General features: G+C 53.5%; 1 protein-coding gene and 1 long non-coding RNA gene across 3 annotated transcripts in view; one reads left to right on the top strand and one right to left on the bottom strand.

Annotated features, from left to right (window-relative positions):
• The window catches only part of RUNX3 (RUNX family transcription factor 3), a 60,406-nt gene extending 35,926 nt beyond the window's left edge, over window positions 1-24,480 (bottom strand). Inside the window, exons 1-2 of the mRNA XM_038531559.1 lie at window positions 24,307-24,480; window positions 23,981-24,046 (exon numbers count right to left, since the gene is read on the bottom strand). Of these exons, the coding sequence (XP_038387487.1) occupies window positions 23,981-24,038 (58 nt within the window). The 5' untranslated portion in view covers window positions 24,039-24,046; window positions 24,307-24,480. The remainder of the gene's footprint in view (window positions 1-23,980; window positions 24,047-24,306) is intronic.
• LOC111093459 lies at window positions 13,149-18,641 on the top strand. 2 transcript variants are annotated; one of them, XR_005355972.1, is made up of 3 exons: window positions 13,149-13,203; window positions 15,492-15,621; window positions 18,448-18,641. It is a non-coding gene; the product is annotated as an uncharacterized LOC111093459 (long non-coding RNA). The 2 variants fall into 2 exon arrangements; XR_005355971.1 differs by having other exon boundaries at window positions 15,492-15,750.
• Window positions 24,481-27,633: the final 3,153 nt, after the last annotated feature.

The raw sequence follows: 27,633 nt of genomic DNA, 5'->3' as shown, positions 1-27,633 counted from the left end.
ATTTCATGTGGTGGTAAAGGAACGCCTCAGACATTCCTGCCAGCAATAAAAGCCACATGGCTTTCCAGCGTCGCCCTTGGAAAAGAAAAAAAGCGCAGCCCTTTGCGGAAAGAAATCAACTATGTGCTGTATGCATGGCATGAGATAAAAACGGGGCATAACGAGGTGGAGAACAGTTGGTCTTTTATGCTGCTTCCAGTGGCCACCGAGTGGCAGGGCTCAGCAGTCGTGATCCCAGCTGCGGCCCTGGGGAGAGGCGGTGGCCCTCAGCCCCTCCACCTGAGCTGGGTTTGAGCTGCCCTAGCCTGTCCCATTGGCAGGGCTGGCTTCCCGGGCCCGTGACCCGAGAGGTTGTACAGCGTCCCGCTTGCAGAAGCGCCCCCTGCTCACTCTCATGCTCTGCCCTCACTGCCACAAAATTATCTTGACTTTTCGAACAAAGGGCCTGCATTTTCATTTTGCGCTGGGCACCCCCGCCCCCCCAATTATGTAACTGGTCCTGCCCACAAGCCACCCCATCAGCCAATTGCAACACCTCCCCTGGCCTGGGGAGGAGTGTTTTTCCGAGCACCTATTTTGCCCACATTATCTGAGATAGACTTCAAAACAATCCCGCGAATTGCACAGATGTGGAAGCTGGGGCTCAGAGAATCTTTCACGTGGCAAGGAAGCCTAGATTGAGAGTCAGGTCCCTCTTACTCCAAAGCAAATGGCTTAACCACTCCACGTTCTGCGATATTTCATCTTCACATGCTCCATGGAGGTGGCAATACAAGTGTTTAAGCTTTTTTTTAAATTTTATTTTCATATAACAGAAGGAAAAACAGAGGCCAGAGAAGTGAGGGTGCTCACAGGCGTGCCCAGTGGCTAATAGAACATTCAGTACCAGGCTGTACGGTAGTGACGGGGGCCTGGATCCACCCAGAGGGCCGGGGCCGGGGGGCAGGGTGCGGTGCCCCGGTTTTATGGTTATTTCTTCCACTCGTAAATATATTAGCTCTCAGTGGGTCACTGCCTCGAGTCTGGCCTGGGATGTAGCAGGAGTCCCGGCATCCCCCACCCCTCACCAGCTCTGGGTTCTAAACATCTGGAATTTCTTTTTTGCAGCTTCCTCTACTCGTTTATGCTCCAGTCCTTCCTCTGCCACCCTTACTGGTTGGGGAAACAGTTGCACCTTGTAACTTGATCAACTCAAAGGAGTCCCAGTCCTCAATGAGTCCTAGAAAATTGGGGCTGAAAAGAGCCTAAAGACTGTCATGACCTATAACCTGGGTAAGGCCCAAGGCTCATGGACCTGGCTGCTGGCTCCAGAGGAGCCATCCCCTTATTTCTTGATGGGTGACCCTGGATAACTCCCTTCCCTATCTGGGCATCAGACACCTCATCAGGGAGATAAGTGCATTGGGCCACACTTGATCCTCAGGAGGATGGTCCATCATCAGTGTTCTAGAATTCCATGTTATTTTTTTTAAAGATTTTATTTATTTATGAGAGACACAGAGGGAGAGGCAGAGACACAGGCAGAGGGAGAAGCAGGCTCCATGCAGGGAGCCTGATGTGGGACTCCATCCCAGGTCTCCAGGATCATGCCCTGGGGTGAAGGCGACGCTAAACTGCTGAGCCACTCGGGCTGCCTTAGAATTCCATGTTAATATATGACAGTTCTGGGGCTACTGACATCCAGGAGAGGTCAGAGACTTGCTCAGAGTCACACAGGAGGCTCCCTGGCAGCTGGATTTGACTCTGAGGTCCCTGCCTGCCAGCCCCGCTCTCCCCTACACAAGTCTTGGTTTTGTACCCCTGTTCTCACTCCCTAGTCCACCTTAGCCTGTCAGGTACCCTGGGTGTCCTGGTCTGGAAGCCACAGCTACGGTGGCTTCTGTTCTATTATTTATTCTGGACGTCTGTTTATTATTATTCTTTAAACAATATCTATATTTTATAGCCTCTTCCTTTACTATAGTTTACAATAAAACATCCTAAAAGAAAGGCAAAAGGTAAAAAATAGAAAAAGCTCTGCTCACCCAAAGTTTCTCTAAAAAAGAAACGGACAAAAATGTCTACATTTGTATACAGTTGCAAAACTGCCCATGGTGTGTCAAAACTGAGGAGTGTTTATTCTCAGCCAGATCACTGTTTCAACCAGATTGTCCCATCTATCAGTTCAATCTCAGCCGAATGATCTGCTGGCCCTAGAAGCCATTCTCCTCATGGCAATACCCCAAATGGGGCATTTCTGGGTACCCAGACCCTGCTGAGCACGCTCCCTACTAAGCTACTTAAATCTTACCAGTAGTCCTCCAGATGCGTGTCAGTGGGCCTACTTTATGGGCGAGGAACTAGACTTCCCTGAGGAAGCCTCCTGGACCGAGCCAGGAAGCAGCAGAGCTGGGATTTGAATCAAGATCTTTTGACTCTGAAATTGTGCTTTGCTCACCCCAGGAGCTTCATCCCAGGGCCTGGGGCCCCTCAATTATAAGTAACTAATGCTATCTATGCTTTGCGTGCATTATATCGTTTAATTCTCACGGCCACCTTATGTGTTCGGCCCCCATCATCATCCCCATTATAACACTAGAACAACTGAGGCACAGGACGGTTAGTAACTCACTCCAGTTCACACTGAGGGTAAACATGGGAGCTGAACTTGGCACCCAGCACCTGGTGCTGCCTGGCCTGGCTGCGTGGAAAGCAGACACCATGGAAGCAAGACAGAGCAGCAGCCTTGGGACCACAGGTGACCCCGAGAGACCAGAGGCCAGCAGGGCTGGATGGCTGGGGTTGGGGGGTGTGGCCTGGGAGATCAGCCTCCTGGTCTACCAGGCCCATGGCCCTCTGGGAGGTGTTGAGGATGTGGGCAGAGCCAAATAGAGACTTGCACAGGCTTATAAACCCTACTGGCATGTCTAGGCCACAGGCTCAGACACTGGGCATTCTTTGTCATTTGCTGTTGGCCTGAGTTTGTCATTGGCAAGAATGTGGCATTTGTCACCTGTGTGTCTCTGGCTGCACCTGAGGGGGCTTCTACAAGGGGATCGTAGACGGTACAGAGATCTGGGGTCAGGGCTGGGCCCTCTTACTGCCCCATCTTCAGGCCGCAGTTAAATCAGGGATGGGCCTGATGATGTGAAGCTCCTTTAGCTCACAGAGGCCTGGGCCCATCCCTCGTGAGCGCAGGGGACAATGTTCCAGGTCCTATGCCCAGGGAGCCCTGTGCTCTATGGGGGGAGCTGGGATGGAAAGGAAGAGGAGGAATGAGCAGCAGACGGGGAGGAGGCATAGATTCGTTAGCTCAGCAAACACTCATTGAGCACCTACAGCCCATGTGCTAGTGGCTGTTTGGACAAGACCAGCATGGAGGTCCATGCAGCTCTGATTCCAGCAGGAAAGGCAGGAGATGAACAAGGAGGTAAACAAATAAACGCACCAATATTTGAGAGTGTCTTGGGATGTTGGAGAAAACAGACGAAGGCCAAGGTGCAGAAGATGACTGGGCTGGTGGGTAGGGCGAGGGGGTGGTCACCAGCACTTTGGAGCAGGTGCTTAGTGAAGGTCTGTCAGAGGAGGTGACATCTGAGCCGAGAGCTGGAGGCTGAGAGGGACCCAGACAGATGAAGGGAGAACTGGCTTCTCCTACCTGCTTTCTCCCCCCTCCTCCGTACTGGGCATGTCCACAGTTTTTAAAACATTTCCTGCCTCTGTCTCTTCTGCTTTGCTCACAATGGGCCCTGAAAACCAGGAGGGGTGAATTGAGGTAGCCCCAGGTGCAGCTGAGGAAACTGAGGCTGGGGGGGAGGGGCTCATACGGCTTGATGCCCGAATGCCAGGAGCAGAGCCGGCCCCCGCCCCGGGCCTGGTGTTCCTCCGGCCGCCCCGTCGTCCAGCTTGTCCTTCCAATGCCCAGGTCTGGGCAGGCTGCAGCCAGGGGGAGTCAGGCAGTGGGCACTGTTTCTCAGGGGTCACGGGGCTGGAAACGTGGGCTGCTGGGCAGGGCCAGGGAGGGGCAGCAGCTCGGGGCTGGGCGGGGGGTCGGGGGGGAGTGGGGGGGTCCAGAGCGGAAGGCGCCCAGCCCTGATTGGAACAAGGTGGCTGCACTGGGAGCCCAGCCTGGTTCATTGATCTTGCCCGGTGTTCCAGCCACCAGGCGGGGCCAGCGCCGGGCAGGCTGCCGGTTTTCCCAGGTGTGGGGACACCCTGGGGGAATGGCTTTTCATGTGGTCCTGGGGTAGGCATGCCACCCAGCACGTGGGGGAGGCCAGGGCGTTGGGGGCACGCTGGCCGTCGGGGAGGGGGTGGGGTGTCCTGGAGACTTGAAATCCCACAGCAGGCAAATGTCAGGCTCCTGGCGACAGGGTCACAGACTTGAGGCTCCAAGACTGACAACGTTAGAATCCTTGTCACTTGAGCTCATGTTAATCGGGTGCTCCCTGTGTGCTCGGCAGGGTCACCGTCACCATCACCCCGCCCGCAGAGGTAGGTTTTGCAGTCGTCCCCACATCCAGTTGCCCAGACTGAGGCTCAGCAGGGGAAAGTAACTTGTCTGTGGCCACACAGTTATGAGGGCTTTGTCCTAGAATATACGATCCCTAGAATCAGAGGGCCTTAGGGTGCGGGGATCACAGCTGGTCAATACCGGGAGGACCTTGAAGATCCTCGAGTCCAACTCCCTTATGTGGGAGAAACAGGTCTGGGGAGGGGACGTGGCTTCCTGAGGTCACAGCATGGCCAATGGCTGAGGTCAGGACTCACCACTCCCCTCAGGAGCTTGGCTGGTCCTCGAATGCAGGGTCGAGGCCACTTGGGCCCTTTGACCCTCAGTTAAGACCTCTTCTCTCCTGTTTTCAACCTTTCTGGTAGGTAACCAACAGTTTCCTGGTAGCCCACAGGAGGTTATTTTAAATAGTTACTTGAATCCCTCATATTGCAGGGAAACTTTCCTTCTAATCTTGTAGGACTTCTGGAAGGAAGTCTGCTCTCGGATGCAGGTACTCTTGGAGCAACTGTCAGCTTAGCAGAACAGATGGCATTAGGGACAGGGCTTGGGGAATTGAGGGCCAGGAGGTGGGAGGGGCGTCATCAATCAGCCCTTTGGGATTCTGCATGACCAGCACCTATTCTATCTCCCCATCCTCATCCCCTTCCACCTGCCCCCTCCAGCCACACTAGCTTCCTTGCTGGTCCTTAAATACCAATCATACCCACACTGCAGGGCATTTGCACATACAGTTCCCTCTCCTTGGAGAGCAACTCACATTCTGTCTGCCTGGCTCCACTCACCACTTCATTCAGGTCCCTGCCACCCTGTGAAAGGCCTCCTCGGAGCCCCTGTGGGTCAATAACGGTCCTGCAAAATGTCCACATCCCAACCCCCATAATCTATGAATATTCGACCTTACACGGTAAAGTGGACTTTGCAGATGGAATGAGGGTTAAGGACTTCGAGATGGGGAGCTTACTCTGGGTTAGCTGGGTGGGCCTAGATTTTCACAAGGGTCCTCGTGAAAGTGGAAGGAGGAGGCAGGAGACGATGGTCAGTGGATGATGTGATATGGAAAACTGACAGAGGAAAGCGGGTGGCCTTTGGAAGCCAAACAAGGCGAGGAAATGGGTTGTCCCACGGCCTCCAGAAAGAAACGCGGCCCTGCCTGCATCTGATCTTAGCCCGGTGAGACGCACACAGGACTTGTGACCCCCAGAACTGTAAGATAATACATGCGCGTTGTGTTAAGCCATGAAATTTGTGGTAATTTGTTTTAGCAGCACGAGGGAATCAATATGTCCCTGTTCCTTGATTTATGCTTCTTCCGCACCTTCATCATTGCCTGATAAATTATGTCTCTACTTATGAACTGTCTCTTTTCCCCTGTGGAATGTCGACTTCGGGAGGGTAGGGTTTTTGTTTTTTTTTACTTGATGCAGCACTCCCAGTTAGAGTTGCCAGATTTAGCAAATAAAAATACAGAGCATCTAGTTAAGTTGGAGTTCAGACCAACGACAGACAATTTTTTTTGGCATAAAGGTATCCCAAATATTGCAATTATTTATATGTCTGAAATTCAGATAATCTGGGTGTCCCCTATTTGGTCTGCCAACTCTATCCCCAGTGCCTAAAAATGTGGTTGGGTACATACAAAGGTGTCAATAAGCATCTGTCGAAAGAATGAAATGCATAAAAGAATGAATTAACATTAATTTCTAGCTTAAGAATACTTTTGGTTTCCAGAATGCCTCCTGGGTAAAGTGTAAATAATAGCAAATAATCAAAGCAAAGTATGTTATGGCCCTGCCTACACACCTGGTGCTGCTCTGAGTACATTGCAGTTGTTGCCTTGCTGGGTTCTTGCAATGACCCGATGAGGTCATTAGCTCATTTTCCAGGAAACTGAGGCCCAGGAGGTTTTGCAGCTTGCTCAGAGTCCCATGACCATTGAGTGGCACAGCCAGGCTACTTAAAGCCCTTGAAGAACCTGGCTCGCAGAACATTCTAGTTTTATTTCCTGCCACACTTCCCCACACACAGTAGATCCTCTCTAACAGCCCGTGATACCTTTGCAAGTGGTACCTGCCTCCATTCTGGGGCTCCAGAACTCCTCCTTGTGTTCTGAAGCCCTGTCCTAATTTCCCCTCATCGTGAAGGGAGTGATGATCAGACATGATGCTCCTGGGAGGCCTCGGCCCCTCTCTCTTCACTTTTCCTGTGGCCCCTTGTCTGAAGGCATCATAAAGACTTACCCATGCCCTTTTCTCCCCCAGACTGTGATGTCCCTGAGGTCAGAGACAGATCACTTTCAGCTCCGGCTGTGAGGCTTGGAGCCTGGCTCTAGGGAGGTGTCTAGAAGCATTTGAGAATGAATGGATGCATGGATACACGGATGCATGGATGGGTGGATGGATGAATGGGTGGATGGATAGATGGATGGATGAATGAGTGAATGAGTGAGTAAGGGAATGAATGGATGGATGAGTGAATGAATGAATATCCATCTTTTTCACACTGGGCCTCAGTTTTAAAGTCTATGAAAGGACAAGAGCAATTTCTAATCCCCCTGCCCCATCTCTTAAAAACACATTTTTTTTGATTATAAGAATAATACACATTCATTAAAGAAAAATTGGAAAATAATACAATTATGAAGAAGAAAATTAAAACCACCCATAATCCTGCCACCCAGAACAATTGTTAACATTTTGGTTTTTGGCCCTCTGGTACTCCTACTGTATGTACAAATTTAATTTTTTCTCACCTCCCCCCACCTCCTTCTTTTCTTTTCTAACATTGGAAACACATAATACATGCTGCTTTCAACCTGCTTTTGAAGCGCACCAACACATTGTGTGCGTTTCCTGCCCCGCTTGTTGAATCCTCTCCCCATCGGCAGGGCATGTGTCTGTGCTGTCCGGCATGGGGTGGCACGAGAGGTAGGGGGAGTGTGAAGACACCCCCACTCCCCCAGCTGGACCACCGTAGTGTTCCCTCCTGGCCAGCCTTTTCGGGTGTTTCTGCATTTGTTATGAAGACACTGCTGGGAATACCCCGGTATCCACTGCTTAGCCCCATCCTAGCTTCCTCCCTTAGGACCAGTTCTGAGCCAGCAGGTTCCACTGGGTTGAAATACCCATTTATTCAGCCATTTGTCTACATTATGGTCTAAGGCTTATGGTTTCCATCCCAGATAATCAGTTCCAACCAGAATAGCCTCACAGATGACCACGATCTGAGGGTGCTTGTGACCTCGGGCGTGTGTAGACCTCATGCTTGTTAATAATTCGCTACCTGAGCTCACCATGTACCAGGCCTGTGCATCTCAGTGTGTCCTCACAATCGCTCTCGAGGGCAGAGGATGGCTGTGTCTCCTCTTACAGATGAGGATCCTGAGGGTCTGAGAGCTAAGTGGCTTGGCTGAGGTCACAGAGCAGGGAAACAGGACACCTGGGATCCGCCTGAGGTCAGCCTGACTGCCCCACCCGCCAGGAGCCACACTCATGTAGATCGCAGATTCTGCTCCAGGGAACTGTGGGCTTTGTAATCTGGGGATGTGAAGACCCTGCACCACTATTTCTGCTGCTTGCTCCCCGAGGGTGGCACAGTCCAGCATCACTGGGAAGCAAGCTGTGGCCTAAAAGCTGGTGGCCAGATCCTGTCCTATGTCCTGACTCCACTGTGCCTGGTCTCACTCCATCTATAAAATGGGCGAGCAGAGACTCATATGACAGCCCCCTGGGCTTGAGGCTGCTTCAGCAGAGTGGTAGTGATGCTCAGTGCTGAGTCAAAGGGAGAAAGAACTGGTCAGATGGGCCACCTCACCAGACAGCCAAGCCTAGTCTTGGGGGTGGGGGGTGGTGTTGGAGTGAGCAGGTCTGAGTACTAGGCTGGGCTAGGGGGACCTGACAGACCCAGATGGAGCCTGCCCCCCTAACCCCCCCCAGCCCTGGCAGATGGGAGGCTATTTTTTAACTGACCCCACAGGAAGAAGAGGCCAGAAATGAGTTCAGGGGGTTAACCCAGGTCCCTAGGGCCCCTTCCTATTTGCATCCTCTTTCCCCTACCACCCAGGGAGCTGTGTGGACTTCACCTGGAGCTCCCTGAAACCTTCCAGAGCTCCCAGAAGATCAGAGTGCTGGAGCTGGAAGATCCCCACATGGCCGTAGTGAGATGTGTGGGAAGCTGAAACGCCCAGAGCCAGCCCTCCTTGTTGCTACCTCTGCTGTGCGCTTCCACAGAGCTGGGCCACCTCCTCCACTGCCACCTTCCTGGGGACCCTGGGCAGCACCTCTCTCTCTCAGCTTCAGTTTCCCCACCTGTCAATTGATGGGTCCCCTGTTGGCATCTCTGAGGCCTCTCCTAGCCGGGAAACCTTGTTCCAGGCCAGAGCCTGTACCCTGTCCCATCGGTCCCAGGTTCCGTGAGGCCTCATCCCTCAAGCACCAGCCCAGGGGACTGGGGCCATTGGCAGGTGTCTGGGGACTCCCAGGAAGAGGAGGGACTTCCTGGCCAGAGAAGCAGGACTAGTCTGGGTAGGGGTGAAGCAGCTTCCCCCTGCGGCCTCCCTCAGACCACATTACCAGGTGTCCCTTGGTCCCCACGGGCAAGGGTTCCTGAAAAGTCGGGGTGTCTGTTGTAGTGGGTGTGGCCCCTCTTGTATGTCTGCCTGTGTGAGCATGTGCATGTTCCTGTGTGCACAGTGGGGGTAAGCGAGTGTAGGGTGGGGGTCATGGGCACACAGGCGTGGGTGCCTAAGGTGGAGGCAGGGCTTTGCTGAGCTGTGACAGGGGCCCCACCACACCCACACGTCCGACCAGGAACCCATACCGGTGCTGGTCTGACCTGAAGGCTGAATGCATGTTGGGGAGGGGGAGGGGCCCAGGGCAGGGGTGCATGCCCTGGAGGGCACAGGGCCCAAATGCTCTTAGGGCCTCTGTAGGCTGGGACCCCAGGGAATATTTGCCAGAAGCTGACTCTGACTTGCCTCCATTCATTTATTGTCTTTAGAACAGCGCTGTTCACACACAGCATTGATTGGATCCCTCACACAACACACCTCTACCCCCGTGATACAGCTGGTTTGACCCTTGAACAATGGTGAGGGGTGGGGGTGTTGACCCCTGTGCAGTACATAAAAATCTACATATAAATTTTGACTCCCCCAAAATTCAGTTACTATCGACCGGAAGCCTTACTGATAGCATAAACTGTCAATTAATTTTTTTGTATGTCACGTGTATTCTATACAATAAAATAAGCTGGAGGAAAGAAAATGTTATCCAGAAAATCATAAGGAAGAGAAAATATTTTTACAGTGCTGTATTGTGTCTATGGGAGAAAAAAAATCCATATATAGGTGGATCCTCGAAGTTCCAACCTATGTTGTTCAAGGGTCAGCTATGACATGGCCACCCTGGAAACAATTAGGAAATATAGAAAAATACTCAAAAAATGTTGAAGCCTGAAATCTGAGAGCCAGAGGGAATACTTTGAGCATCTTTGAGGAGGTAGAGGTCTGCGGGCTTCTTAATATAGTATTAATTCTCACACGCTGAGCATTTCACATGGGCTGTGAGCAGAGCTGAGCACTTGAAATACTGTCTTAGTAAATTCTCTGTCCTGTCATTCTCCCCATTGAGCAGATGAAGAAACTGAGCAAGAGGGAGAGTAACTAGCCATAGGGTAGGGGAGTGAGCGGCGGAGCAAAGATGCCAGATCTGGCTGATTGGAAAGTGCGGGTCCTCTTAGGGTCCATGGTTCAGCTCCCTGAGCAGACTGTGTTTGCTCATTCATTCCTTCAGCTCTATTTCCTGAGCCCATCCTATGAGTTAGATCTAGGCCTAGCATGGGGGGCTCAGTTGTGAACAAGACAGACAACGCCCTAATCTGAACCTCCTAAATGGTCCCAAACAGAGCCCCAACCATGACCAGAGCTTGATCACAAGTTCAGGTGGTCATTGACTAAGCCAGAGTCCTGCCTCCCCCAAGTCAGTAGGGGCCCTATGAGCTTTTATCAGCCACCATGTGTCTAAATGCCCAGGTGAGGTGCCTGTCTGACCAGCCCACTGTCCACTATTCTGGGCCAAGGGCTCAGGCTCGAGTGTCTCCTGGGGCCTCGGGCTTGAGTGTTGTCCTGGGGCCTGACCCAACCAGGGAGGGCATAGAAACCCAGGTCTCCTCTTGCACTTAGCTAGGAGGCAAGTCTCTGCTCAGGCTATGGGGCCACTCTGGGAGTCTGAGCTGGTGTGTACCTCTGAGCAGCCCCACGCGGCGTTTCCCAACTCAGGTCAGTCACTGGAGGGACTTGCATGTCCCCAGGCCCTTGAACTGGGTCTTCTCTTCCTGATAAAGCCCAGGACGCCCCAGGAGACACTATCATTCCTCCTCTCACGTGGACAAAAAGCAACGTGGTAGGTCTAGTCTGGGCTCCCTTGCCACGTGTGCTCTATTTTTTGGGGGCCCACATGTCCCCCCAATCCTCAGGCAGGGCCAGCTACCTATTCTATGGCATTCAGTGGAAAATGAAAATATAGGGCCCCTGTTGAAAAAGCAGAAAAACAACAACAACAAAAAAACCTCTTGGCTTTCTTCCATGATATCTCTGACTTGTCCTGATGTCTGTATTTTCTATTTATTGTTGCAGTCCCTTGGACATGGGAACCCTCACAGACATCAGGTCCCCCCAAACCTTGATGTATGTATGGGTCATGTGCACCTGCCCTCCCCATACCCACATCACTGCCCACAGGGTGGGTAGCACTGAGCCTAGGCGCCAAGTCCCCACATGCACCTCTGTCTCATCCAACTTCGCTTACAAAGCACAAATCCAAAGATAAAATTATTAAGAACTTCAAGATGGCAGCTGCAGAGCATTAACCCAAGTGCGGGGTCCCCTTCTGATCTTGGAGCCTGAGAAGCTGGCCCTGCTTGTGGGAGGGACCCAGCTCAGACATGAGGGTTAGCCACTCACCAGCAACAAAGCCCCTGCCTGCAGGGGTGCAGAGGAAGTGTGGGGTGTGTAGTACATCACATGTATTCAGGAACTGCCTTTTCTGCCCCAGGCTGTGCCTGTGGAAGGGCTGGGCAGAGCCTGGGTTTGAACCCGAGCTATACCGCTTATAAACTACGTGAATTTAGACAAGTGCCTTCACTTCTCTAGGCCTCGCGGTCCTCCTCCACAAAACACAGACGAACACTCTGAGTCCATAGGGTTGTGAACGTTTGCAGGGACGTATGTAAAGTGTCGAGCCCTGTTGTGGCACAGTCAATTTTAGAGGTGACTCAGGGCAGAGGAATGTACCACCAGGCAAGCGTGGGGGGTCTGTAAACAGGGGAAGAGGCCTGTCTGTGTGCCTGTGCCCCCACCCCACCCCGCATGGGGCACCTGAGAGGGGAATTCCAGGGGACTTCCGCAAGATGCCCAGGCCAGTAGGCTTGGACATGATGCTGGATCAATGATGCTGCACTGGGTGGGAGGGACCCCTAGGAGGGCTACGGGCCCAGGGAGAGGAACCCAGAGGGAGAGGCCCCCACCAAAGTGCTCATAATGCCATTATGGGAAGGATAACCCAAGGCCCCGGCCAGATGAGAAAGAAGCCGTTTGCTTGGGCCATGTGTGGACTGGGCTAGCCACATAACTTGGGCCTGGCTTGTTGGAGTGCTTTCCAAGCTCAGCTTCGGCCATCTGTGGGGAGCCAGAGTCCAGGCTCCCTCTGGGCCTCAGTTCCCCATCTATGCACTGGTGGGAGCCAGGGCCACCGTACACCAAGTGCTTTCTGAGTGGACTCTGCAACTGTGCTTTACGAACCTCCCCTCTTTGGTCCTCACATGACAACTGGCCCATTTCTCAGATGAGAAAACTGAAGCCCAGTTTTGACTCACCCAGCAAGAATGTGGCAGAGCTGGTTCTGATCGGCGGGGCTTGTGGAAGTGCCACCAGCCCTTCCCAGGAAGGGGACCAATGGAAACAAAGGAATGTTCCTCGATGGAGGAAACCTTGGTGAGCTCATAGCTATGGTGCTGTGGTGAGGTGCACTGGCTCTAGGTGCCTGCGGGTGGAACCCCAGCTGGGTGAATCCGGGCAGGTGGTTTAACCTCTCTGGCCTTCAGTTTCTTCATCTATAAAGCTGACTTAATTATAGCATTTATCTCATAGGGCTGTGAGGATTTAATGAACAGAGATATGTAAAGCATGTCGTTCCTGGCATCAGGAAGAGCTGTGTATAAGTGTTTGCTGCTAATATTCTAACTATTTAGGAGTTGAGAATTGTTATAATTCCATTTTCTAGACAATTATGCATTTATTAATTCCAATTTTGTACTTTTCTTTTTTGCATTGAGGACCCAGCTAATTTCTCTTTCAAGTCTTAAACAATTTCCTCTGTCCTTGAAAAAATAATCCCTGACCCCCCTCCCCCCCCTCATGGAGCCTGTAGCCAGGGTAGATGCAAAATCTCCCTTGGAGCAGTTTACCCCAAAGTGGGCTCCTCAGCACACTAGACTGAGGAGGAGCCTGTGTTCATTAGTATATTAAAGGCTCTGAAAAGTCCTGCAAAATCCTCTGTTGAACATTGTTTGATACAGCCCTCCCCAGTCTTGTTTGGTCACAGAGCCCCTTTATTTCTGCTCAACACCTGACAACATCTGCTGAACACACGGTGGGAGATGCCCCCCTCATTTCCTGGTTTCTAGGAAATGGCAGGCAGAGCCGAGCGAGAACTGTGAGTAATGCCCCTCACGGAGACGCGTGGTTACACCCCTGCAGAAATCATCTGCACTAAAGCTCTTCCCTCGATCCGCTGGTCCCCTGTGCCCTCACCTTCACTGCCCGATTCAGTCCCCACAGCAGCCAGGGGAGGTCAGAAGCATCAATATCCCCATCTTACAGACGAGGAAATTGAGGCTCAGGGAGGTTAAGTGGCCAATAAGTGGCGGATCCCGGAGATAAGCCCACAGCTTCTGATTCTAAACCCCACGTTCTTTTTCTGAACATTGATAGGAAAAGTAAAAATAGATCTCATTCTGCCAGAATCAATCTTCCCCAGTGATTTGCTTTTAAAAATCTAAAGTGTTTCCCCCCCATACATTGAATGTATTACAAACTTAAAAATCTTTAGTAGCTTTTTTTTCTGATGACAAAAGCAATCCATGCTAGCGGAGTATAAGATTGTTCAAACATGTTGGGAAAAGAAAAAGTCCATAATCTCATTCCAAGAGATAAGCTGGGTTAGCAGTCGGGCATCCGCTCCTCTACATCTGCGTGGTCCAACAGGGTAGCTGCGGTCCCCACGGGGCTATTTAAACTAAAATGATTAAAATGAAATAAGATTAAAAATTCAGTCCCTCAGTTGTGCTACTTGTGAACCAGGCGAGCACATTTTCAGTACGGCCTGTGCAGGCATTCATGCCGCAATGAGCGGCACACACATAGAACATTTCCATCATCAGAGAAAGTTCTGTTGGACAGAGCTACTCTAGACTCTTCCTAGACAGAGCCTGATGTACATGCGTACTGATTATTAACATTCCTGATGAGGTTCCTGGATATGTGGCATGGGTCTGCATGGCCTCAACCCATGGAGGGAAGAGAGACTCCAGAGGCAAAAACCAGACACAGGGAAAAATAGTCTGGAAGGAAGTAGACCAAATGAGAGTGGTTTTCTTTGGGTGTTGAGATTATAGTGTTTTTTTTTTTAATTTCCTAGGAGATATACAACATAAGAGGCAGGTGGGGCGGGGATGTTGATGAATTCATGTTTTCCCTAATGCCCTTGCTGCTTTTAAAATCTTTAAGGTATGGGGGCACCTGGGTGGCTCAGTGGTTGAGTGTCTGCCTTTGGCTCAGGTCGTGATCCTGGGGTCCTGGAATCGAGTCTCACATCAGGCTCCCCTCAGGGAGCCTGCTTCTCCCTCTGCCTGTGTCTCTGCCTCTCTTTCTGTGTCTCTTATGACAAATATAATCTTTAAAAAAAAATAAAATCTTTAAGGTATGATCTTACCGTAGGCTTAATTTATTATTGTTATTTCTTATATTGTAGACTCATGAAGAGTGGAAGGCTGCACAAGTCCAAGGAATAAAAGACAAAAGAAGGAAAGGCAGACAGAGGTTTATTCTTAGGCCCAGGGCCCTCCCAGGCTAGGACTGTTGTAGGCGGGGCTGGCTTCTTGGGCCCATAAGCCATGCAGTCGCTCATCGAGCCTTGCTTTGGAGAACCCCACGCTGGGTTTAATGTTCTGTGATTGCCATCCTGAAATCCCTAACGAATTTTGCAAGGGGTCCTGCGTTTTCCTTTTGGGCCGTGCCCTGCAAATTGTGTCGCCAGCATGAGTGCTGGGATTCTCCCCCGAGATGGGTCGCATTTTGACTGCTCTGAACCATAGCCCTTGTCCTCATCAGACCACAGACATGCCCATCCATGGAGCACTCACGTTACGTGCCTGAGAACAAGTATGATTTGGTCTCTCAGATGTGTGTCTAGAGAGTGACAGAAATAGGGCTTATGAGTGGGTGCGGGAGGGCCCCTGTGGTCTCTGTTCACACGCGTACATGGGCTCAAGGAGCACGTCTACACTGGCCTATTTCAGAGGCGGCCCAGTGCATCATGGGATGTCCTATCCCACATCACTGCTTAGCTTGGATCCTGCCTAGACTCCTTGCACGCCAAATGCCATACTAGTCTCTTGTCCTACAACCTCTCCTCAAGACCCCAAGCACTTCCATCTCTAAGAAAACCTTTCTAGGGATCCCTGGGTGGCGCAGCGGTTTGGTGCCTGCCTTTGGCCCAGGGTGCCATCCTGGAGACCCGGGAATCAAATCCCATGTCGGGCTCCTGGTGCATGGAGCCTGCTTCTCCCTCTGCCTGTGTCTCTGCCTCTCTCTCTCTCTCTCTCTCTGTGACTATCATAAATAAATAAAAAAAATTAGAAACCCTTTCTATGTGGTCCTTCTTCCATCCCTTAGCCTATACCATTAAGTCTGCCTGGACCACCAATGTTCCTTCCTTCTCAGACCTTCTCATCTCAGACTCCACCCATACTGCGAAGTCTTCTAGAAGTATTTGAGATGGACCTAGAGGTGCGTTGGCTTCATAGAGGAGGATCTGAATCACTTTGCCTGGGGTGTCAAGGAGGGCTCCATGGTGAGTATGGGCCTTGAGGAAGAATAGATGCCTGCCAGGTAGAAGGAAGAGCTTTGTTGGGCTGGCTTTGACGTCAGATGGAATCTACATGCGTTTGAGCTTCACCAGCTACCAGCTACAGGTCCTTGGGTGAGTCCTGTCCCTTTCCTGGGCCTAGTTTTCCCATTTATAGTAACAACCCCTACCATATGGATTATTGTAGAGATGAAGTGAAATGAGACACTTGCAAAGGAACCGCCACAGTGCCTGGCACACAGTAAGTCATCAACAAACGTGGCTCCTGTATCCCTTCCTCATTGCCTTCTCCTCCTAAATACTACTTTCAGCAGGCCATCGCTGAGTCTGTTCATTTACTCATTTCTGCAACAGAGGTGGGGATAGCTTTGATGAAGATTTAATGGTGTCATGGGAGCATTTACGGAAATCCTAGGGGGCTGACATTGATAGGAAGGGCATAGGCCAGAAGGGTGCTGGCCTATCTCACTGGGGCATTTTGCAGAGGCGAACTCTTTGCCCTCATCACTGGGACATTGGGTCCAGGAGGATAGGTATCTTTGCCTCTTCTTGGCTCCTATATCCTCAGTTCCTAGAACAGTGTGTGGCATGCATGCAATCGATACTCAATAAATGTCCATTGGGAAATCAACACCACCAACTGGTCCATATCCCATCCCAAGTCCTGGGCATTCCGGGAAAACTGCAGATTGGGACCACAACAAAGGCCACAAGCATTTCCTGAGCACCTGCTGTATGCACAGCTCTGCTCAGCCCAGGGCAGACCCTTCCTCTATACCCTATAGAGGTAGGACCCTGGAATAAGATGACAGACACTGTGATTTTCGAGAGGAAGAGAGAAGGGGGGTGGCCAGTGAGGCCTTGGCTAGCAGGAAGCCCAGGTCAGTGTTTAAAGGTCTAGGAAAACAGGCAATCACCAAATGATTAGTGACAAAGGCTCCCTGCCATAATTGCGCCATGTAGCATTAACTATGACATTTTAGTGGTTTACTTCTAGTCTTTTTTCTAAAATCTGTCTTGTTCTCAGAGGTGGCTTCCTTTCCTCTTTGGAAGGACTTTGGCTGCTCTATAGGGGAGGAACCAGGCTCTCCCTGGGGGCCCCCTACTGCCCCTAACGTGGGGCTCCTCTCTTGAACTTTCCTGGACCTGACACAGCTTCCTAAGATATGAGGGTGTGCAGAACCATGGGAGGGGCTTTGAAGGCCTCCCCTCCATGGGCAGGGACAGGACTCAGGTTCACTGAGGGAAATCCTCAGGGTGGTGGGACCTTCCTGGGGCTGTGGGATATTGGTGCTGAGCCACAGAGCACCCAAGCAAGTTGAGTTTCAGGCCACCAAAATGGACTTTTCTTCTCCCCACCCCCTTACATTTCACCCTGTTTTCCATTTGCGTTCCCTTAATACTCTCCACTTGCTCTGCACCTGCCACCTCTCTCCTCTAAGCAAAAGTGAGTACCTGGCTGGCTCAGGCAGTGAAGCATAACACTCTTGATGTCTGGGTTGTGAGTTCGAGCCCCACATTGGGTGCAGAGACTTTCTAAATAAATAAAAACATAAAAAATAAAGTACAATAAACACAGGTGAGCAGACCAGGTGGACTCACGGCTGCTAAAGTATGGTGACTATAGGGACCCAGATGGGCACCCCAGCTGAGTGCTCAAGGTGGAATTTTAGTCACCAGGTCACACAGTGAAGGATGTTTTGAGGGGGGCCGACTTTGGTCACCCTGCAAATTGTAAGTTATGGGCATCCACCCTTTCCGCCCACACGTAAGTCTGAACCTTTTGCCAAAAACACTTCCCAGACGCAAAAGAAAACCCCAAAGAGGAACCTAAAACTTCACGCTGGGGTGCGATTGGACGGGAGTGCTCAGGCTCCCACCAAGCAAGCGTTTCAAAGAATGAGCCAGACGGCAAAGGGGGAAGTGAGGAGGCCCCTTGGAAACCTCCCAGGCTGGTCAGTCCTGGTTCATTCAATCACTTGCCCATTCATCCTCCCTCTCCTCCACCCATTTAGCAAGAAACGCTGGGTGGTCCTTCTCCACAAGTGGGGGGGGTGAGTGAGGGTGGAGCAGGGCACTCCCAAGGCCTGGAGGGGACAGGGGAAGGACCCAGAGAGGCACCCCAGGGGGGCAGCCAGGAAGCTGAGCCTTGAGAGGAGACAAGCAGCTGTCTCACTTTCCCTATTCTGCTTAGAGTCAGACAGGCTCTCGCCCAGGATGGATAGGGGTGGGGAGTGGGGGATTGAAGAGCAATAATTTCTAGCATTTATGGACGGCTTGATTCTGCATCAGACCCTGCGTTAAGCACATAACATATGTTCTCATTGAATCCAAAGCTTTGAAGTGGCTACTGCTTGCTCTCCCCATTTTAAAGATGAGGAAACTGAGCTTAGAGGGGTGAAGCACTTCGTCTAAGGCCACACAGTGAGGAAGTGGCAGTGCCTGACTGCGGCCTGGGCTGGTCACCACATGTCATGTTGCCCTGTCCTGAAAGAACGTCCCCTTCCCACCACCTTCCCAGAGAGCCCTTGACAAGGAGCCTCATAGTCCCTCTATGGTCTCCTCCTGCTTACCCCTCTCACTGCACTGAGAAAACCAGACGTCAGAACATCTACCATGGAGGCGCAGCGAGTGGCCAAGCCCAGCCGGAGACAGACTCTAAGTGAGCCCTGCTGCCCACCAGCCGCACGCAGGGCTCCAGGGCCTGTCCCATTCACTCTGTGGAGGCCCCCCTGGAGGTCAGTGCTCCCAGCCCCAGCCCACAGAGGAGGAATCTGGGCTCAGAGAGGTGCGTTAACGTGTTCCCTACAGAACAGCTCACACCTGGTCAGTCGGACTCCTCAGCTACGTGCCAGGCGGAAGGTTTGTCACTGGGTGGACAAGAAAACTTGGCTTCTTGCTGCTGAATCCGACCCGACCTTCCACAAGACCAGACGCCCCTTTGGACCTCAGTTCCCCCATCTATAAATTGAGGACGTGGCACTCTCTGTCTGCCAGCTCCAAAATCTGCCTGCATTGGCTCCTGTTTCTGGCTCTTGTGACTTCTCCGGGTACCAACGGGGCTCGCTCCCACCCCGGGCCCCCTATACCCAGCGTCCTCTCTGGCCCAGGGTGGGCTGGGGGCTGCCCTGGGGCGGTGCTCAGGCCAATGTCAGAGGACCTGAGTTCTGCTGGGGGCTAAAGCTATTCCTCCCTCCCTCCCTCTTGCCTTCCCCTTACTTCCACCAAGGAAGGCAGGATGCTGGGCACCAAGGCTGACCCCGGGGCTGAAAGCTTGGAGGAGGCCAGGGCTCCTTGGTGGTTGCAGGGGGTCCCAGGCGAGACTCCTGGCAGAGGGGGTGTTTGAGCTCAGTTTCGAAGATGGGGTGAGACTCCCCAGTACCCGGGGGCGGGACACACTCTGAAAGGTAGACTGAGAAGAGGGCCTGCAGACGAGGCATCTCCGGGAGACGGAGACGGGCATAGGGACTCATGTTTCAGCTGCCTGCCCTGCTCCAGCCCCCAGGCAAACTCTGAGCCCAGGCCTCAGTTTCCCCACCTATTGAGTAGTCTGAGCTGGCTCAGGGGCCAGGTTGGGATCAGAGTTTGCTGCTCTCTTCTGCCTCTCAGAGCCTTCTGGAAGGTCAGGTTTTCAGGGCCTGTTGTCCAGGGGCATCCTTCCCCCCGCTCCCCTCCTCTCCATACACTCCCCCCACTCCCTCAGGTAACCAAGCAAGCCTCAGCTTTGATGCGGCCACTTCAAGCCTCAAGGCCCAGGCGTCAATGGGCCCTCTATGTGACCGGTGGGGCCGCTGGGGGCCGCCCGCTGCCGTAGTGGGCGTGGGTAAGGCCTGGACACACAGTCCCACTGTGTGGGGCCGGCTCATGCCAGCCCAGACCCTGCGGCCGGTGGGGGGCTCCCAGGAATGTCTCCCTGGGGGGCACTTTGGACAGCCAGGGTGGTCTGGGGAGACGGGTGTGTGCAGGGCGGCCTCAGGAGCCACCGTCAAAGGGGCCTAGCAGACGTGGCGCCAGGTAAGCACCCTAGTGGGCGCGGGATGGCTGGCGGTCCGTCTGGTTGCCCTGTTCATCTCCCAGGCTTGGGGGGGCAGGTGGGGGAGGCTGCCATGGGCACAGCACTCAGGGTGACCAACTGTCCTGCGGTGCCTGGGCTTTGGGGCTTTCAGTGCAAAAACCAGGAGAATCCCCTGTTGTTGGCTCCTGCCCAGAGCTTAGGAAAGGACGGCGACTGACCTCCCTGGTCTGGGCAGCTTCCTCCCTGTCCGGTGACCTCTGAGTCAGACCATCCAGGCCAGGTCTGCCCGGCGCCATTTTGTCCGCCCCCTGCCTCCACCCGGGCCTGCCTCCTGCCCGAGAGGCCATTTTCCGTTTCTCCCAGGCATCTGCAGGGGAGGAGCTACCCTCCGACTACCCAACCATTGCTAAGATAATCGTGGCCAGACTGGAGGCCCGACAGACTGGAAGCCTGACAGACTGGAGGCCCAACAGACAGGTTGTCCGTCCACTTCAGCACTTCCGCTCGCTCTGGCCATTGGCTGGGTGGGTGGGTGAGGGTGCCCAGGGTCATCTCATTCCTGTCTCCACCTTTGGCCCAGGCTGTTCTCCCTCCTGGGATGTCTTCTCCCCCTTTGTTGTTTCTTCACCCAGCGAGACCCAGCCCGAGTGCCACTTCTCCGGGAGAATTGTGCTTCCTTCCCTCGGGGGTGGGCTGGACCCCTCGTCCCCCCCCACCCTTAAAACATTGATCACACCCCAGTGCAATTTCCAGTTTACTTATCTCTTTCCACACCTTGACCTTGAGCTCTTCAAGGGCCGAGAGCCAGCCCAGTCTCTCTCTTGTATCCGAGATCCCAGCCAAGACCAGGCTCGTGGAACATCTAAGAATGAGGACATTTATGGGGCGTGGACTCTGTGCCGGGCTCCCTGCTCATTTCATTCTCTCCAGAGCCCCGTGAGTTTGGTGGAATCATCATCTCCGCTTTACTGATGAGAAAACGGGCACAGAGAAGCGAAAGGACTTGCCTGAGGTTACAGAGGGCCAACGTCCCATTCCAGAGCCCCAGCTTGAATCTCCACCTCTACTCCTTGATAAGCGTTTGTGGAATTACTGGATGAATGGAAACCTTTGCCTCCCCAGGGTCTCCTAAATCCCGCATGTTACAGTTCGGGCCCATTTCCTCAGTATCTTCCCCAGAAGGGAACACTTCCTCAGTGTCCCCAAGGGGAGTGCTTTTGCCTGCGTGGGTAGGTCAAGGGATGTGCTGCGAGGGGGGGTGCCCCAGAGAAGGACCTCACGGGCAGTTTAGGACAAAGATGCTGGCCTTCCATGGAGCTGCGGATGGGCCCTTGGGTGTCCTCAAGGCTGTTGCCTGTGTTCGCCAGATAGGGAGACTGAGGCCCAAAGAGAAGAAGAGCCTTGCCCATGGTCGTGCCGTATGTCTGAGTCAGAGCCATGAGGCCTCAGAGTCTCCATTTGTCAAAGAGAGGAATAAATACCCTTTGTCCGGGGGCTAGTCCTGGCAGAGGAGGAGGGGAGGAGGAGGAGGAGGAGGAGGAGGAAGAAGAATGGAGAATTGCTGGGGGCCCAGGGGGGGCCCCTTTTGTCCTCTTTCCTCCTCACCCTCTACTTCACGGGGGGAATGGAATGGCTCTCCACCCTCTGCCCAGACCTCTTCTCCAGAGTGAACTTAGGTGCGTTTTGGATTTGGGAATCCCTGTGCTTAAAAGCTCCGGGGGTGGGGGTGGCGACTTCCTGAGCCCCCCTGTAGAGGGACTGGGGCAGTCGGCCTGGAGTTCCGGCTTGCACTGAATTCAGGACATCTGTGGCCTGGGGTGGGAACACATGACATTGTTCCCACAAGTCGCAGGTGTTCTTCGGTGTCATTAGGGCTGTCACAGAGTATCTGGAAAAGCCATTTATGTTCCTCACCACTGTGTGGTGGCCGATACCCAGCACCCAAGGTCTTTGCGCTCCGTATGTCACGACAGAGGCACGTGGCCACAACCTCACCACTTGCTTTTTTTTTTATAGTTGGATTCCCACATTGCCATAGATTTGGTTGCCTGCATCGTCCTCTGGATTTGGGTTTATGCATCTGAATGTGATTCTGAAAAGAAGTCTAGGGGCTTCCTGAGGCTCCAGAAAGATCTGTGGTTCAGAACAGGTTAAAGACCCCGCGTGGGGCAGTGGGGAGCCCAGTATTTTATCCAACCCAGAGGCTGGACCTCTTTGGGGATAGAATCGGCAGCTGCGGCCCTGCAAATCTCGGGGGACAGGTTTGGGAGACAGATCCCCCAAAGCAAGTATGCTGCGAGCAGATACGGTGGACAGAGTGGGGCCGGAGAGAAGGGGTCAGTCAGACAGGGTGTGGACAGACGCCTCAGACCCCGGACCTGGAGCCATCCCCGAGGACCCTGGCTCACAAAGCATATCTGTGTCCCTGTTGGCCAGGAATCAGCCTGCTGAGCCCAAAGCCACCCGCTCTCCTCTCGCTCTCCCTGTTACTCCGTCTGCCATCTCTCCGGCCCTGGCCTCAGGAACCCATCTTAGGTGGCAGCTCCTTAGGCCCGTCTCCCCAAATTCCTTTGTTTTAAACACTACATTTCCCCATCTTGCTCACGGAGGGAGAAATACAGATTACAAAGACCCAGCAAATGGTTTTTATAAACTCTTATTTTCTTGCCACAGACTGCCTTTAATTAGCTCCGGGGACTACAAAGGGAATAGAGTTATAATAGGAGCAGCTTGAAGGAAGGAGCCACGGCTGTCAGCTCCCAGACCCGAGGCTGCTGCCTGTCACCAGCCACAACCAGGTTTGGCGGGAGCGCATCCGCCTCGGGGACAGCAGCCCCCCTTCCTCCCCCACTCAGTTCCCATCTGCCCCCAGACAGCCTGCCTCAGCTTCCCTCCAGGGAGGAGGAAGGCGCCCCACCTCAGAGAAGCCCTCGCAGAAACCTTTAAACAACAAGCGCCTAAACGTGCTCCGGTCGCTGCCCAGAGCTGGCCGCCCAAGGACTGGCTCGGAGTCACTCGGTTGGTCAGCGGTGGGATGGGCCGATGGACAGAAAGGCAGACAGTTGGACCAACTTCTGTGTCTCAGCTGCACACCTCAGCTGAGACAAGGCGACACCAGCCCCCTAACCCTTGGGGTTTTAGATCCCATTCGGCCCCTCTATTCTGGAAGAGACCCTGTCTCTGTGTATAACGCAGAGGCACTGCCCTCATACACAGCCCATCCCCAGCCTCAGACAACCCGAATGTCACAGCCTGGGGGGCCTCCGTTTGGAGCACAGAGAGGTGACATTACTTGCCTAAGGCCGCTAGCAAGGTAGCCACTGACCTGGGACTCAAGCTCAGGGCCTCCTGACTCCCAATTTCAGGTGCCACAGCCCCATCTGGACTCCTGCTGGGGAGCAGGGTGGGTGCAGGGGTTGGTGGGGGGAAGGAAGGCAGCAGGGGGTTGTCTGAGGCCAGGGCACATCAGCCCTAAAAGCCAGGCAGAGGCAGGAAAGTTCTCCCCCTGGGTTCCAGCCTCCGTCAGAGGTTCCAAGTGGGGGATCCTGGAACAAGGATCCCTATCCTTGTTGAGGGACGTAGCCCAAACCTCTGGGTCACTCTAGGCCATGAATAGAGGCAAAAGCCACACAGAAACACTTTCTTCTCCCCCCCCAAAACCCGTGGCCAAGTCCATAAACCTTCTGCAGGCCTGCTCCCCCCGCCCCCGATGCTTGCCCAGTTTCAGAGCACCCCAGAGCTATGCAAGTTGTCGACAAAAGCCTGTAGCACCTTCTCCTCCCTCTGCCTCCCTCAGCCCAGGATGACTTTGGAAAGTCTGGGAGAAGTCCTCAGAAAGATCTGCAGATCCATGGCTCTTGACTGAAGCTGGCCTGGCTCTGGGAAAACTGAGCATGTCCCAGAGCCCCCGTCTGCCTGAGCTCAGGTGGAGGGTCTGAGCTCTCCGGGTGGGCCAGGGGCTGGGGCTGCAGGGCCCGAGGGCCCTGTCAGTTAGGCAGGAAGCCTCAGGTCACAGGAAGACTCTCCATGTCCTCTCCACCCCAGGAGCCTTCCAGGTCGGCCTCTGAGGTCTTAGGGCATCCATTCCCCCCCACCACTTACTGTCTTCACCACCTGAGGGTAAAAGTCCCACAAAAGTCCACCCCAGGAGACCACGGAGGCCACCAACCCCTCTTCCCACCTCAAGCTTTCAGGAGTCAGCAGATTTAGGTAGGCAGGCCACGCACTTGAAGGCAGCCAGGGTGGTCGGTGGAGGGACGCGGTCCGGGGCCTGGCCACAGCTCCCCACCCAAAAGGATCAGCCCAGGGCCCTGGGCAGTCATTACTCACCGCGGATGAAGGTTGGCGAGTAGGTCGGGAAGGAATCGAAGATGCTGTTCGATGCCATGCCCCTCTCTGAGGAAGGCGAGAAATCAGACCTTCAGGGGGTTGGCTTGGGATTGACTTGGTTGGCTGTTGTTTTATTTTTTCCTAGCTACTTTTGAAAATAAAAGTGGGGGGTGGGTAGTGGTGTCGCTTTTTGTTTTTTTGTTTTGTCTCTTTTTTTTCCCCTATTGCTACGAAAAAGAAAAAAGGAAAGAACGCGAGAGTGTGTGTGTGTGAGCGAGAGAGAGAGAAAAAAAAAATCCCCAAGGAAAGTAAGTTTCTGTTTGTACCCAAGAATTTGGATTCCCAGTCCCACAGGAATGTCTAGCCACAAATTTTCAACAGAAGCGTATGCAGAGTGTATCATTAGATGGCGGGAAGGGGCCTTCAGCAGCCAGGGCGGAGGAGCTCGCAGGGCAGCGAGAGCAGAGCCAGGCCCAACATCAGCGCCACGGGGAATGAATGAATGAGCCTCACCCCCAACAGAGCCCGGGCTCCAGTGGGTGCGAGGGCGGCCCGGGGGTGGGGAGGACCAAGAGCCAACCAGCTCCCGCGCAGGGCCCTGAAGGCGGCTGAGGGCCTGGCCTTGTGGTTCTGTGGTTGAGGGACCAGGCCTTCACAGTGTCAACCCAACCTCAGCTCACAGGATGCAAGAAGGCAGCTCGCGGCCTTGGCCCATTGGCTGGGCTGTGGTCACCTGGGCGGTGACGTCACGGCCTCTTAGAAGATTTTGTGGCTGCCTCTCTCTTTTTGGAAAAGAGAAAAAAGAGAGAGAGAGAGAGAAAGAAAGAGAAAGAGAAGGGGGGGGGGGAAAGTGGTGGCTTTTATTTGTGGGGCTGGCCTCAGCACGCGGCCCGGGAGCAGAACTGAGAGAGTTGGAGGGGGTGGCCGGGCGGTGGTTTGGATCCTGTAGGAGACTCATTTTTAATTAAGGCCAGTGTTGGCCTGGGCGGGCTGGGAGCCCCGAGGGCCCTGGCCAGACCCACCAGCGGGTGGTGGGGCTCCCCTCCACGCCCCCAGCCCCCGGGCTGCGGCTGACACCCTGCCGTGGTCCACCACCGCTGCTGCCAGGGAGAAGCGTCCACATGTGTGGCACTTCAGGGGGATTTTATGGCAGCTGGGATCAAGTACAAAGGGAAACACATGGAGTGGCATCACCCGCGCTCACGCCCCAGTGCAGCCTGCCCACCGAGGCCTCCCCCGTGAAGGCTGGCAGCCGGGCCGTCTGTGCCAAGGAGCCCTCTGCAGAGCTCGGGTTCTGAGCCCTGAGCTTGGCATTCAAGGCCCTTTGCTCATTTGGGCCACTTTCATCTTGTTGGGGCTTTTCGTTTTAGCTTAGTGAGCCTGGGCTTCCCTTGCTTTCACGGCTGTCCCCCCACCTCCCTGAACACCCCCCTGCCTTATCCTTTATCAAGGCACTTTTGGAATCCTTTGTGTCCCAGAGGGTTCAAGGCTCAGAGAGACTTCGAAGCAGAAAAGACATGGAAAGTGATTCAATCCTATACTCTGTCCCCAGAAGCCCAGGCAGGTCGGGGGCGGTGGAGGGTGGTGGTTTCACCGTTTCCTTTGTCAGCTCTACTCGCCCATCTCATAGGTCAGACACTGAGGCCAGGATGTTGAAGTCAGCTTGTGCAAGGCCACAGAGTATTGTGAGTGGGATTAGCACGCCAGCCTCTGATTGACCAGCCTGGCTTCAGCTGTAATACCACAGCACCCTGCAGTGCCCTTGAGCTCAGTCCGGAGACTTCAGGAAGCCCTCTGCTTCCTGGGCACTGCCCCTGGCCTCTCTCAGGAGGCCTCAGCGTGGAGCCGGGCCCCAGGAACCATCCTTGCACACGCGGTGGTCTCTGTAGGCCAACGCGGAGCAGGGGGGGGCATCCAGGAGGAGGAGGAGGGGCCTGTCCGAGGCCCCACAGAGACTTGTTCCCACCCATAGCCACACTGGTCACCAGGGAGCAGTACGGCCCTTGGAAACTCAGCTGCTTGTGCCTCCTTTGGAACCCCGTGAAGGTTCAGTCTTTTTGTTCCTCAATGGCGAGTGGGTGGTGGTAGTGGTGGTGGGTTGTAATTTGTCCGGGGAGGAAGCAGGTTTATGGTAAAAGCCACAGGGTTCTAGAGGCAGATTTGAGTCCCACTCTCAGCTCTGCTGAATCCCAGTTGCAAGACCTGGGGCAAGACACTTCCCTTCTCTGGGCCTCAGTTTCCTTCCCTGTCAAATGGGGATAACACATTTCTCAGAGGGACAGGCAAGCGGGTGAGGGCATGGGAAGCATGGTTTCCTTGCCAGTCTCCGTGACGCAATTTGGGGTCTGTTATGAGTAGGCACAGGTAAAGAAGCATCTGTCACATGGGAGGACAGACGGCCCCCATTGTGAGCCAACCGGCTGGCCTGGCCCCGGCAGGGCTGTTTGGGTCTGTGGCACAGATGGAATCTGCCAAGGGGCCCTGGCCTCCTGGTCACATTTGGAGCATTTTGGAGGTGGCCACGTTGCGAAACAGATCAGAGACAGGCACAGTAAGAAAGACCCTCTTTAAGAGAAATGGAAACTGAGGTCCCCCAAAGGGCAGAGACTCCACCAAGCTCACCCTGTGAGTCAGTGGAAGCCTGGCCCCCTGCTTCCCAGCCCAGGAGCTGTTTCCGATCTAGCAACACCACCTCCAGTTTCTAATATCCCCCCTACTACACGCTTCGCTGTTTTTTCCATGGGTAAATTGTGTCCCCCCTAAACTAAACTGTGACTTGGTCACCCCGAGGGACTTCCCCTCACCCAGAAAGCTGAGTCCTGGCCCAGGAACTGGAGGAGGCCCAGAAGGCTGTGTTGGGCCTCCGGGGGGCACATTTGCACGGCAGGTGGCTTAATGTGTTCCCCCGGGGCATGGGCACCAGGTTTGGTCCTTCCCTCAAGAGGCTTATAATCTCCGCTTGCCCCCTCCAAGGTGTGTGTCAGCCTGAAGGACCCTCTGGAGGTGGCTGCGGAAGCAGAAAGAACATTCCTGAGGCCTGGCTTTGGAATATTCGTGAAGCTATGAGACTGTGGGCCAGAGGCTTTATTTTTCTGAGCCCACTTCCTTGCCTGTAAGATGGGCCAATTGCAGCACCCGCTTCTCACAATGGCAAAGATGATTAAATGAGAAAATATTGTGAGTGCGCCTGGCACGTAGGAGCTGCCCAGTTCCTGGAATTCCCTGCCTTTAGCTCAGACTGTGCAGTCTCCTGGCATGCAGCGGACAGCCGGGTTTCCTTTTCTTTACAGAAAAGAATATCTGATACCATAGTGGCCTCTGAACTGATCAGATCAGATTAATCTAAAAATTTTTTTGAGGAAAGGAATTATTAAAAAACAATATTTACGTTCTATAAACCCTTTATTTTAACTTTAAACTTATAAATGTACATGAAATGGTCTTCCTCTTGTTCTTCTGGCTTAAGCCAGCCCAGAAGGCATCTCCTACAATTTCCAATTTGGATTTCCTTCCTTCCTTCCTTCCTTCCTTCCTTCCTTCCTTCCTTCCTTCCTTCCTTCCTTCCTTCCCTCCCTCCCTCGTTCGTTCTTTCTTTCTTTCTTTCTTTCTTTCTTTCTTTCTTTCTTTCTTTCTTTCTTTCTTCTTTCTTTTCT

The sequence above is a fragment of the Canis lupus genome, chromosome 2, assembly GCF_011100685.1.
Source record: "Canis lupus familiaris isolate Mischka breed German Shepherd chromosome 2, alternate assembly UU_Cfam_GSD_1.0, whole genome shotgun sequence".
NCBI lineage: Eukaryota > Metazoa > Chordata > Mammalia > Carnivora > Canidae > Canis > Canis lupus.
This window is presented reverse-complemented; position numbering and strand designations above follow the sequence as displayed.